Here is a 13,924-nt window from a genome sequence, read left to right as displayed (position 1 = left end):
TGCACTGCAGGTTTGTGTTAGATGACTTAAAGGAAAAGTCCAGATTTCATGTCGTGGTGTCCAGAAACAAGGACATCTTACTCCAGAAAAGACACACTGCTGCATTTTAAACAACTTTGTTTACATCATGTTGGGAGTAATGGGTGTTTAGAACAATAATACAGTAATGTAATGCATGTATAATAAATTTAACCTCTTAAAGTGGTGAATCTTCATGATGAATACATTTGCTGACAAAACCTCTACGTTTTACATAGCAACATTTTGAAAACAGGACTTTTACTTTTATACTGTAGCATTACTTCCACTTCTATATACTTCTACCTCTACTCCATTACAAAATTCAACATTTAATTCCATGACAACTTCTTCTACTGATGGAGACCTCATGCAACACACTCTCGATCCCAACTCGTCAAATGTGGCAGCTTGGTCAGTGGCCCTATGCTATAAACTATGGCACTCTCTGTACCCCTCTGGCATCGGTTTTGGATACTCGGGGACAGCGTGTCAATTCAAGATTGCTACTTGCTACAGTGTTTTTTCAAAATAAACTTCTGTGTTCACAGGAAATGTTGGTTTAGGCAACAAAACTATTGGTTTGATTTAGAAAAAAGACAATGGTTTGGGTCAATATACGTTCGTTTCATAGCGTCACTTACATAAATAAGTTAACAAGTTGACTTATGTCATGTGAAATTAACTTTGTAACTTTAAAAAAACCTCAAATTTGACTTTTAGTTTCACCTGGGACAAGAATAGTGGTCTCATGGGTTAAAGTCCTGTATTTGTTTGACCCATGCGTCTAAGACAGATGCTAAAAGGGTGCCTTGAGTGTCGGTATCATAAACCGAGGGCCAGTGACCAAGCTGATGTATTTGATGTCCTGGGGATGAAAGCGGGTTGCAACATGATATGATCTTGCATTCTCATTAAAGAAATTCAGCTTATGATCACATAATACCAAGAAAAGAAGTGGATCATCACACTTTACTCACAGTTTAGACATTAGAACTAGTGACTATCAAAATAGTTGCTCTAGCCTTAGATGGTTTTAAAGGAGACCTTTTATGCTTTTTGTTATTTTCTGTCATATATATAATGTTACAATGTTGGATGTTTATTTTAAAGTGGCCTATGTTTCATATAATGAGGTAAACGTGTCTAAAAGTAAAACAGACCATTCTGAGAACTCTGTTTCCAGTGTTTTTTCTACTTTGCAACAACCTGACGTCAGCTCCTGACAGATTTCTTTATAAAGTCAATAGCCCAGGCACACTACTGCAAGTGTCTACATTACATATGTTGCTAAATGTAGCTACATGCTAACGTTAGGATTATTTAAGTTGCCGATGTTGTTAATCTCTCCTCGATTTCAGATCATATAACTAGGGATGGGCAAACGATCAAAATTCATTATTTGATTATCAAAAAAATTAACGATCAATTATCGATTAATTGATAAGCGAGTATTTCAAAAGAGAGAAAACAAAAGAGTGCAGTGCAGACTGTCGCCGCAAGAGAGCGCAGCTGCCCCAGTTCTGAGTTTCAACCCCCCAGGCCAAAGAGGAAGAATGGCGCGCATGCGCAGTTCACCCCTGGGTGTTTACAACCGTTGCCAGCCAGAGTTACAGGCTTCCGTTTTCAGCGAAATCTCCATCTTTCAAAGGCGTAGTGTTTTCAGAGGCCTCAAGGGAAGCCGCCGGGGCTTTGGAGAGCGATGAGAGCCTCCGTCCGTTTATGATTTTTTGCCGGACCTATGCCAGGCATTGTAGGGGAAACACACTGCAACTATTGAGCAAAATTATTTGTGATTGATCAAAAGCCTTAACAATCAATCATCAGTAATCAAAAGTTGACGCCCATCCCTAATTCCAACTGTTTAGAAGCTTTAATTGGTGTTTTTTTTTAAGGCAGTAAATGGTGTTTTACTCCACCGAGAGCACAGAGAAGCACCAGTAACGCTGACCAATCGAAGCAGGCTGAGCATTTTGGGAGGGCGGGCTTAAAGGGACAGAAGCTAAAAAAAGAGCGTCTCCGACAGAGGGTGAATACGGGTGTCCCAGCACAGACAGTATGAGGAAAATAAAGTGTATTTTGACCATTAACGCTTTAATGGTCATCTTTATTTTCCTCATAAACATGTTCTAATAGAATCCCAAAATACAAGTATGAACCTGAAAATGAGTATAGTAGGTCTCCTTTAAGGCCCTGACACATCAAGCCGACAGCCGGCCATTGGTCAACGCTGGGCCGTTGGTGAGTGCCTGTGGCCCTCGTCACTGCCGTGTGTTCTGTACAGTTGGCCCTTGTCGGCGCTAGTTAGCATTTTTAATGAAATCACTCTGACTGACAGTTCAGCTCAGCACGTGAGACAAGATACGGAAGGGAGGAGGGAAACAGAGCTAACATCAAGAGGGGGTGAGACCAAAACAAACTTGTGATGGTTTGTGTGTTTGTTCATTGGTGCACGGTAGACATTCTGTTCCGTTAACACTGGATTGTGTTGTTAATGTGCTAACTGGCTAACTAGCGTCAAGATGGTCTTTGGATTTCCCTTTTTGAATGACGAAAATAGACCACTGCTGTCTGCTAGTGTGGAGTTATTTCCTGTCACGCAGGTGCAGAACATACGTGCTGACTGGCCATCGGTTAAAGTGTTTGCGGTGTGTTCATGTGCAACTTTTTGGCCAAGACACGGCCACATCAGTTTGGTGTATCTGGGCCTTGAAAGTAAAACCAAAACTTGCAACAATGCCTCTGCCCTTTCTTGGTGTATCTCCGCTCTCACATTACTGTGTCATACTGTGACTGTCAAGATGACTCATGAAGTATTTTCTGACGAGCTAGAACTGTTTAGGTTTCCACTACTTGCCTCATCCACCCCTTGAGGGAATGATATCCTACATTTCCCAGACGCCTCTTTTGAAGAATCCCCAAAATAATGTGCCTGAACACGAGTTTCATCTGTGGACTTTAAGACAAAATCTAATTATAGTCCATTGTATCTGTGCAAGAAAGATGCCAACAAGTGATCCTGTCATTTGGACACTTAACTCCAGCAAACAATGACACAGGCTCAGAGATGCAGCATTCAGTGGCTAATTTAACAGAGCTCAACTGTTTTAATGTGGATCCTTTAGGACCACCCACACAATGAGCTGTAAAACCTGACTAAGCAGTTCTGCACACTGAGCCTTGTTAGTCCTGACCATCCACCTCACCGCTGAGCATTTTTAAGCCTGCGTCACGTGACCGTTTAGAAGTTAGCTGTACTGTAGTACCACTTATTCACATATCACTCTATTACTGTAAGCACCAGAGAGAGACAATAGATTTTAGATATACTCATATTACTGTGATAATTGCTACAAGAGTGGGAGAAAAAAAAATAGGCGGCATAATTAAATCAAGCTTATTCTCAGGTTTTAAGGCCAAAAGCAATTTTCCACCTTTATGTGGCAATCCACAGGGAGGGAGTAATTGTATTGATTGCTGCCATTAATTAGGGGAAAGCAGTGTAATCTGGGGAGAGATGTTGAAATAATTCCCTTTAAATGTTTCAGAGTGGAGCAGGGCTAATCAATCAGCTGGGGCGAGGTCTCTGGCGAGGCTGACACTTGAGTGAGGCGTTTATTAAGGAACAAATAAGCAATCAGTGATTACAACTCATAACAATCAGCCACTGAGATATCGTAGTGAGGATGAGCAATCATCGCCACTCATGGTCTCAGATAACGGCGGACTAAAAATAGGCAACGTAAACACGGTGGTCTGTGGAAAATGCATGACGATGAAGGAATGTTGCATATCTGAAACAAAATGAGAACATGTGTTTTCATGAGTGCGCAGAGAAAGAAATGATATCATGACTCGGAAAAGTGAACTCATGGTGTTTGAATCACAATGTTTAAAGACACTCAGCAGACGATCCAGAGTTGAGCCCAGTGTTCGGTTAAAGTCAGAGATGGAAGAAGTTTTCCAATCATTTGCTCAAGTAAAGTACAAATATCCACAACTACTTTCTTACAAGTTGAAGTCCTGCAGTCAGTGTTACTTCAGTAAAAGTACACAAGTATTTTTAAAAAAGTCGTCATTATGCAGGAAGACTACTGTCAGTGTTACGGCTGGGCTCCACCGGGCGCGACACGTCTGCAGCGCGAGTCCCGTGGCAGCTCGCCCCCCTGTTAATCAATAACAGCAGCTCCACCGGCAACGGTAGCGGCGCGACAACCCCGTCTGTCGCGCAACAACTCTCTATTTTACGCGGCTCTTCTATTTTTGTCGCGCTACGCTCCCCTACGCGACCCTCCAGCAGATAAAAACTACATGAAATAGTGTGCTAAACGAGCACACTGTGTTTTTAAATGAATAAACCATTATCAGAGGTGATATGTGATGATTTTTTTTTTCATGCATTTACCCATGTTTATCCGTGACATTTGGCGGACATTTGAAAGCGAGTAGATGACAAACAGTACAGTAAACTTGTAGATAACTCAAATATATGTAATAACTTAGGTGGAAAATGCTTTAACATTTCATGCAGCCTACATGCATCCTCTCGGCTCAGCAAACGGTAATCAACCCCGCTGGCTTCTCTACGTGCCGCTTCCGTACGCAGTCAGTGGAGCCCAAATGAATACGCCGCAACACTACGCTGACGTGACGCTTACGTTTGCAGCCGGTGGAGCCCGGCCGTTGGAGTCCTGAATCAGGTCTTTTTGTCTTTTGTTTCAGGTTCTGAGTAAAACAAGAACATGCTGGTTTATTTTGAAATATATAATCTGTGTTTCACCTGCATGAAATGTCCCCAAACTAAATCATTTGAGCGGCGCATTGTTATTAGAGAATTTGCGGTTTCGGGTTGGGCTTTGGATCTTGTGTTGACAGGCTGGGTCGTGGAACTAATTGGTCACATGTACCAGGCAGGTGTGGTAGCCTACTGCACGTCATCCTAATCTCTGTGTCGATTAGGATGTGGGTCAGGTCAGGTCAAGTTCCATCAGGAAGACTCATTCATTCATAATTCTCTCCCTCCCACTCCCATTGCTTCCTCCAATCTGCTGACTGTGGGTGTTCACTCTTGTAGTTATCCAATCAAACTTCACCACGATCTCTATCAGCCAATCAGGATGCTACTGCAAAATTTTAAATCTGCTCTCTCTTCTGCTGCTGTCAGCCGTGATTTTAGGCAGAATTGTCACGCCTTCCCCCACCCTGTTCACATCTAGCCATTGTATCCAGAGTCCAGGACGAGCTCAACAAAGGCTGAATCCTCTACTCATCCAGATCATCAGCACCTTCTCATCTTCTCATCTCATCTTCACCAACCTCGACCACCATCAGCGTCTAGACCCTGGGATGGTTCCCTATTTGACTATGGATACATTAGTTTTATTTTACGGCACTTTGTAACTGTGCTTTGAAAGGTGCCATATAATTAAAGTTTATCATTATTACATTTATTATAATACCAAACAATACCAGATGCCTTTTTCTTCATTCAAAGCTCACAGCAACATATTGCATGTTCTCTGCCAGCATTCTATAGCCTGTGAAACATTAAAGAAGCAGAGGCCTAAACATATGAAACACACTGGAAAATGGAGAGGGCAAAGCGAAGCATTATTCAGCTATATTCAATGTCACCACCATGCGTTTCTTCCAGACCTCAAGATGGCCGCCTTGTCATGAAATAATGATATTGCGACCTTTGTTTATTAATGCTAGTCACTGAAAGATGCTTTCAAAATACTAAAATACAGAACTGAGTTAATAGAAGTTACTTTCCACCTCTTGTTAAAGTGCATTCAGACACAGAAACTCTCCCTGACCGTGCAGTCTGACCTCTCTGGAAGACGGGGGGATTAACAGACACTTTCCCTGGGAGGTTTAATAAAGTCCACAAATATTATTGTTAGTTAAATTGGATTAAACGTGATGGAAATAGATTTTATGAATGGACTTGTTGCTAAGCCGAGTAATACATCAGCAGGCTGACGTGACGGAAATTGAGACTGAGCTGTAAAATCAGAAAAAAATTAAAAAATATGGCAAAAGGTTACTTTCATAAAAGTTACCAGCTGCAGCTTAAATTGAGAAAATAATAGGCTCATTAATTAATTATGAATATAATCATTAGTTGGAGTCACCGGCTCGTGATCCGACCAACAAATGCACCTGAAATGAGTCCAGTGCGATGGCCTGGCACCGTAAGGTTTGCCTCCTGCCTTCCTCACCAATCCGTCTCACAAGCTGACCCCTCGAGCGTCTGAGGGCCCCCTTGAGAGTCTTCATGCAGGCAGAGGGGATTAAATCAGAAACTCAATGATTCTCTAAAAAGGTCAGAGCTTTCATAGCATTTTCATTCTATCAGAGCCTTGAGGTTGAATAACTCAAGTCCTCTCCACCACTCTGCCACAGGAGGGCAAAGAGAGGCTGCGGCTGGTGGAGGGGGGGGGGCGGGGATCAAAGCTCTGCAGCCTTTAGACCTGCTGCTGTTTACTCTCTAATGCGCTCATCTGCCACCTCTCCTTCTCCCACCTCTGCCATCTCTGGCTTTGGGGGGGGTTCTGCCCTCTGACGCCAGCACATGCACACACACAAGCTTGGTACTGTCAAGCTGTGCAGGAAGTGGTGCTGAGTTGAATTAATTAAAGGGTGAGAAAGCCGGGGTGGTTGAGACCTGGTGCAATCTGGTGCTTGACGCCACTCGAGAGCAGACACAGGTCTATGAGGACATGAAGGACCTCGGGGGCACTTGAGGACTTTTGTGCGTGTTGTTTTAAAGTAAAACATGATTATGTAAGAGTGGTTTAGCTCCTGTAAGTCGTGAAATGACGTTATCAACATGTGATCTGAAGAGTAACACTTGTATATAGCAGGTACGAGAGTCAGATGTACAGATCTCAGTCCTGTGAGGTCACCAGCTGCAAAATCACGCAGGTTAATGTTGGTTTTTGTCAGACTTAAGCCTAGTTCACATCACACGATTTTCACCGTGATTTTGACGTCACAGAGGATCTTGAGAGCCACCTTGGGTCGGAGGTGAGTCGGCAGATAGTCTGCCAGGATGAGTCCTCATGTGTGAACAAGCCTACGAGCAAGTCGCCCCCTCGTCTGTGACTGGGACTGGATATCTGGCATGCTAGGAAACTGGATAAGTGTGACACAACTGACAAAGGTGGGATACGTCCCACGTCAGCACGCAGGAGGACGGAAGAAATGTGAGGAGGACAAGCCACAGGTGGAGTTGCTTATTTGGGCTTGCTCTCTAAACGTCACCTTTCTCTTTATATATCCGTCTATTAAGTTATTTAAACGCATGATAGTCGCTTCTTTTGGGCTTGTGTCCATAGCCCTGGTTGCTTGTTTCGCTCCCAAGATCTGGCAACACTGACAAGCCAGCAAGCAACAACAACGGCGGCGTCCACAGGATCACGTGGAGCACGTTGTGTTTGGACCCAGGCCCTGGAGGCAGATCTGATTCAACACTGGGAAGAATATCCATGCCTTTACGATGTGTCGTCTCCAAGTTAAAGAATGTAGTTTGGTGACGTCACCGCGTTATCTGGGGCTCTGTTGACGAGAACTCGGTGGTGAAATCTTGTGGTGTGCACACACAAGTTGTAACACAGTTGGCGAGACTCCCGATGACAGAAACACACGTCACCAGGTATGAACTCTCAAAAGATTATGATAGTCTCTGCAACACAAAATCGCAAACGAAGAGGCCATTAACCGTCAGATGACGGGGACGGTGAAGAACGGATTGACTTACGAGAGAATTGCCGAAGGACTGACCAGTCGCGGCTTCCCTCCCACGTCACTGTTTACGTCATATGCTGAGCTACACGTTTTGTTAGTTGCTCACGCCCCCCATTGCCCCGAAAAAGGCGCATTCTGTATAAACAAAAGTAGGCAGGTGGCATTTTGCTGCACTCCCCGATTTTGTTTTTATACTGCCAATGCTGAAAAAAGACTGATTGGACTTTCCTGCAAATTTGCACAATGGCTGTTTAAAAAGGGCTGATGACTATCGCCGGCGCAGAGGCATTAAAAAGTGCCAGGGAAGAAAAACCAGTACCCCCTGACAGAGGTACAAGCTAAGCCCCGAATAGCCTCAAACCCTTGAAATGCCCCTTTGTACACCTGACCTGTGTGGAGCTGCTGCGACTGGATTTGCCTCTTGTCGAAGATGAGTGAGGACACAACAAATATCAAGCGGGTGAAAACAGGCAATTCGTTTTTTAAATGTACTGATAGATGATAAATATTTATGACTGGCCCCTGGCCTCCTGTTATTTTGCAAAAGTTGCCCCCGGGGAAAACAAGTTGAGTGTCCCTGCTTTACAGCCTTACGTTGTCTGCTGGACACAAACACAGCATCTGAACATTCTTTATGTCACATTTCATTATCAAGCTGACATGACTACAGTATCTTAATTACTCAAAATATGAGGTGAATAAAAATGGCAACTATAGTTTCAGTTTCGGCAACCAAACGCTGCTGCCAGCCTGGAAACCTCCTCTAAAAGTAAGTGTTGAGCCCTGCACAGCTGAGACAGTCATGATATTAAAAACGAGAGGAGGCCTAATTCCCAAGTTAAATTCTAAAAATACAAAGCAGCCTTCACAACCAGCAGCACCTGACAGGCACAATATAACAAGCCAAGTGACGGCATGTGCGACAATACTGCAAACAGACCTCTCCCTGCGTCAGCCGTGAAGTAAGAAGAGTACAAATGAGCCGGCGCTGCTGTCATTAATCAAGCTATTCTTAAAAAACATGTTCCTCTGTGATGACCGTCAACACACACACACACACACACACACACACACACACAGTATATATCTACAGATTCACATACACACTGACGATCTAAAAAATTCACTTTGATTCACACAGATCAAAGTGTAGACATCAAATTAGGCTGCATCTGCCATGAAACGTGAAGTTAAAGAAAAATACAAATGGCTCCTCAAACAGCAGAGAGACAGAAAAGAGAAGTAGTGGCTCAGTGTGAAATTCTCAAGTCCTGATCTCCCACAACCAGCCACTGCTGGATGCTGTCACCCACACAGAGCCCTCCTACAGCGGTGTGGCACACCCAGGTGGAATGACAGAAAATCAGCTTTGGCGTGTTTCCTCTTTAAAACCCACACTTTCGATGACCCGGGAGAGAGCATAAATCATTCTGTATGATGTAAAAACCCTGCTCCCCCCGGCATATCAGAAATGGTTAATGATGTAGAGTAGCTGAGAGGCTGGTGCACCCTAGTGGTGACTGCTGAATCGGGCTTTAAAGTCCTTCACACCCACTCTGCTCTCTGTGTGGAGGCTGCACAGATATTGGGTGAAGCTGCAGTGTCAATATTTCATATCTCGTTTTGAAAACCAGCACAGCAGCAGCAGGAGCCTCGGACGTCCACGCTGCCCTGCGTACCAAACCACAGCTTCCCATTTTCATAATATAAGCAAGCGGGGAAAATGACACAGACTCATAATCCAGTTAATGGAGGGACTTTCTCTGAATGTCAGGCATGAGTGTGGAAGGAAACGATTAGTGGTGGGAGATAAAGAGCGATAAAGCTGACCACAGCTCCCAGTCCATCAGCTGTTCTTGGCTCTGTTGATTAGATAAGGCTTTGGTGATTACAGGAATTGGAAATTGCAGTGTTTTCCGGCTCTGCCTTTTGCGTCCACTCAGAATTAGTGGGTGAGTAAGTGATTACTGATTATCGGCAACCATCATGGTGAGAAGTCCTTCCACTCCTCTTCAATTTGTCTCATGAAATCTGTTTTAATTGACTCTGCGTGACTCTGTGATCCTGCCTACGTGGTTCAGCGAAGGGTTAAGGGAGGCTGTGTTAGCACAATGAGTCTATGGGGGAGGACAGCTACAGGCAAGCAAGTGCGTACAAGACAAATTTGTACCAGATTTAGCCCACATCTTTATCAGGCTTCCCAAACACAAGGTTTTGAAAATGTGACAGCATTGTTTCTGACTGTGACTTGACTGCAGTCAGTGTCTCTACCTGTGAGCTTCTTCACGGGCTGCAGCCTGACACTGATGGTCTGGTGGGTGAGCAGCGGGGAGGAGGGCAGCGAGCGTGACACGCCCTCCATTATGCGAATGTGCTGCATGCCCTCGGTCATCGAGAGCGGGGGCACGGCGTAGTCTCCTTCAAAGGCACAGTCGCTGTCTATGCTGCCACCTGCAGGATGGGAGGGAAATCAGAACAGAGTGAGATGCTTTTCTCTGCTGTCAACAGCTGATTAACTCTACCAACATTTTAACACTGTCAGGAGTCGGTTTCTGCAAAGAAAGCAAGGAGGACTTCATGTTAGAAAGTATGGAGATGGTGTTTAACTGTAAACTGTAACATTTGAGTCTAATGTCACTGATATAATCTTCTTAAATTACATTATTTTTGTCTTATCATATTATAATTAGGCTTTGTGCACATTGGACTATAGTTTTTTCTATATTTTCTATATATTGCATATCTATTAAAAAAATTATACTAAAAATAAGAGCTGTATTCCATTATATCTATAAAAATATAACTAAAAAGATATCCCATTATATCTATGAAAAAATAAAAATATATTCCATTATATCTATAAAAAAATAAAAATATATCCCATTATATCTATAAAAACAAAACATCCATTATATCTATAAACAACAAACTAAAAATATACCCCATCATATGTATGTATGTGTATATATATATATATATATATATATATATATATATATATATAAAAAAAAATAAATTCTGTTTAATCTATAAAAACTAAAAATATATCCTATTACACACACACACATATATATATATATATATATATATATATATATATATATATATATAATAAAAAATATATTCCATTCAATTTATAAAAAATTAAAAACTAAAAATCCTATACCATTTTATCTATAAAAAAATTCTATTATATCTATAGAAAACAAACAAAAAAATATCCCATTATATATATATATATATATATATATATATATATATATGTGTGTGTAAAAAATAAAAAATATTTTCCATTAAATTTATAAAAAATGAAAAACTAAAAATTATATACCATTATATCTATAAAAATTGCCATTATATCTATAGAAAACAAACTAAAAATATATCCCATTATATATATATATATATATATATATATATATATAAAAAATCCATCAAATTTATAAAAAAATAAAAACTAAACATCATATTCCATTTTATCTATACATAAAAACCCTTATACCTATATTTTAAAAAATAAACTAAAAATATATCCCATTATATATATATATATATATATAAAAAAAATCCATCAAATTTATAAAAAAATAAAAACTAAACATCATATTCCATTTTATCTATACATAAAAACCCTTATACCTATATTTTAAAAAACAAACTAAAAATCTATTCCATTAAATGTTTTCTTTTTTTTTAACTAAAAAATATAATCATTTTAATATACAAAAAAATACTGAATTCCATTATGGCTATTAAAAAAAAAAAAAAAAAAAAAAAAAATTCATTATATCAATAAAACTAAAAATATCTATTCCATTATATCTTTAAAAAATACAACTAAAAGAAATTTCATTGTATTATTAAAAAAAAACTAAAAAATATACCTATGAAAAATAAAAAAAACCTATAAAAACATTAAAAAGTATTCAGTTACATCTTTAAAAATTATATCTATAACAAAACCATGTGCCCAAAGACTATATATATGTTAAGAAAATGGCAGAATCCAGAAAACACAAGAAGCTTGGCATTTCGTATCAACAACTAAACTCATAACAAGTTGAAAACACACAAAAAACAATATTTGTGGGTTTTTTCTCATTTCAAGAAAAAAAAATCCCTACTTTCATAATAAATCAGAAAAATGTGATTTTTCATGTGATTTTTTTTTTTAAATTGTGCTGTTAGATACTTTTTGAAGGTATGTCTGTACCAGATTTAAAAACTTTTGACCAATCAGGAAAAGTTGTTGTGACATTTCTTCTTATCACACTAAATGTAGTCTTTTGGGCACAAGTGGTTAAACAAGCCGAAAGCAGCAAATGACAAACAACTTCTCTACCATTAAAACCCCACAATTTTCTCTCTGACAACGAGCTGTTTTTGCTCAAGTACTGCTCGTTGAACGGCTTCTGTGTTGGACTCTGCTGGTGTTTTTCATTGTCCACCCCTGCAGAAAGTGAATGACAGACAGTTATGACTACTCTGACAGTACCTCAGCTTAGATCCTGGACTGCAACACCAGTACTGAGTGCAACAAGATTGGCGTGACCCAGAAGAGAGAACAGCCCTGCAGGCAACACGTGCCGGTTACATTCACTGTTAGAAACTACAGCCTGCTGCCTGACCTCTGGAGCCCTACAGCAACACAAGAATACCCCATGATTTCAACAGAATAAAGGAGGATTTTCTAACCATCTGAAATGTGTTTAAACAATCCCAAAAAGTGCACAGTCATGATCACGAGAGAGAGCATTTCATTTACAAAAAAAGAGGCTTTCACAATGAGGAGTAATTACAGACGGAGGACAAACAACCACTCTCCATCACTCACCCACCCCTTTTTTCCTCTCTTGCTTCAAAAACCACAAATTATGACAACTTAGAGCTTTTTTTTTAAAAACTTCTCTCCCTCACACAGCCACACACACACACACACAGACACACAGACACACACACACACACACACACACACACACATTCCCCGGTGAACAAAACCCAGCCAGCTGTCTGTAAACACAACATCCATTTTGTGAATCAGCTCTGGCTCAGGCTGCCCATGTCCCTGCAGACGGAGCTGTAAAACCAACGGGTCAAGCAACAGTCTCACATCAGACAGCAGCCGCCACAGTGAGACATGAAGCCATTATCAGACACTAATCCGTGACAAGTCCCAGAGGGAAGCCTGTGTGACGGTTAGGATGGGGTCAAAGCGGTTGCTGTAATGCAAATACACTAGTATAGAAATAGTATAGAAATAACAAAAGCACACACACGCACATCTCCCCGTGGCTCCAGAAGTGCTGGAGTCAGTCCATCCATTCACTGGGGAATGTCACTGCAACAGCAAAAACAACAGCCAGAGCAGCGGTTACATCCCCATGCATGGAAATTCTCCTCATGTATGCAGAGCCTGGTGTGAATACCAAGAAGGGACTTGGTATTCTGGTAGCAATTATCAGTCGTCAACATCCAACTCAATTTTAATGCATTCCAATACTAAGCGAAAACAACAAATTATAACAGCATTAATACATTTTTCCTTTACCACACTATGGAAACACTCCACTACAGGTACAAGTCCTGCATTCAAGACCTCATCAGCAACATGTATTTAAAGGGATAGTTTTGATGTGGGGTTGTATGAGGTGTCAGTGTATGACCTACAGCAGGTGGCAGTCGGCACACCCCAGTTTTAAGAAGCAGGGAGGAGCACAGCCACAGAAGTTAAGTAATGTACTGCTGTGGAGGGGTCAGCAGGAAAATGTATTTAGTTTAAGTGTATGCTAGAATTTGTTTTGTTTTTTTACCGCATTACCTTGCTGTCAGACCGTGATTTCCAACGGGGAACTGAAGCCATTATATCACTCTCTTCAAGGCCAGACTCCACTAATAAAAACTGTTATTTAAAGCGGGATTTATGCCGTACCCTGCGCCATTGTCCTAGAAATGTAACTACATGTTGCCACAGACCTCCTGTCTGTTTCTGTAAACTGAAACCATTTCCCTCAGTGGAAACAAAGCTTTTATTTACTTTAATTTCACAGATAAGAAACAATAAACTGTGAAGACAATAAAGCCTCCACAAAAATAGCATTTTAAGTCTTGTGTGTGATTTATCCTGGCTTCATATGAGCAGAGGAAAAGTCTGCTA

At 40.9% G+C, this 13,924-nt stretch overlaps 1 protein-coding gene across 8 annotated transcripts in view; it reads right to left on the bottom strand.

Moving 5' to 3' along the window:
- The window catches only part of tanc2b (tetratricopeptide repeat, ankyrin repeat and coiled-coil containing 2b), a 253,724-nt gene that overhangs the window by 103,902 nt on the left and 135,898 nt on the right, over positions 1-13,924 (bottom strand). For all 8 annotated transcript variants that reach the window (XM_050059794.1, XM_050059793.1, XM_050059796.1 and 5 more), the window contains one exon: positions 10,042-10,221. In XM_050059794.1, the coding sequence (XP_049915751.1) occupies positions 10,042-10,221 (180 nt within the window). The remainder of the gene's footprint in view (positions 1-10,041; positions 10,222-13,924) is intronic.

Source organism: Epinephelus moara, chromosome 13 (assembly GCF_006386435.1).
Source record: "Epinephelus moara isolate mb chromosome 13, YSFRI_EMoa_1.0, whole genome shotgun sequence".
Classification (NCBI taxonomy): Eukaryota; Metazoa; Chordata; class Actinopteri; order Perciformes; family Serranidae; genus Epinephelus; species Epinephelus moara.
This window is presented reverse-complemented; position numbering and strand designations above follow the sequence as displayed.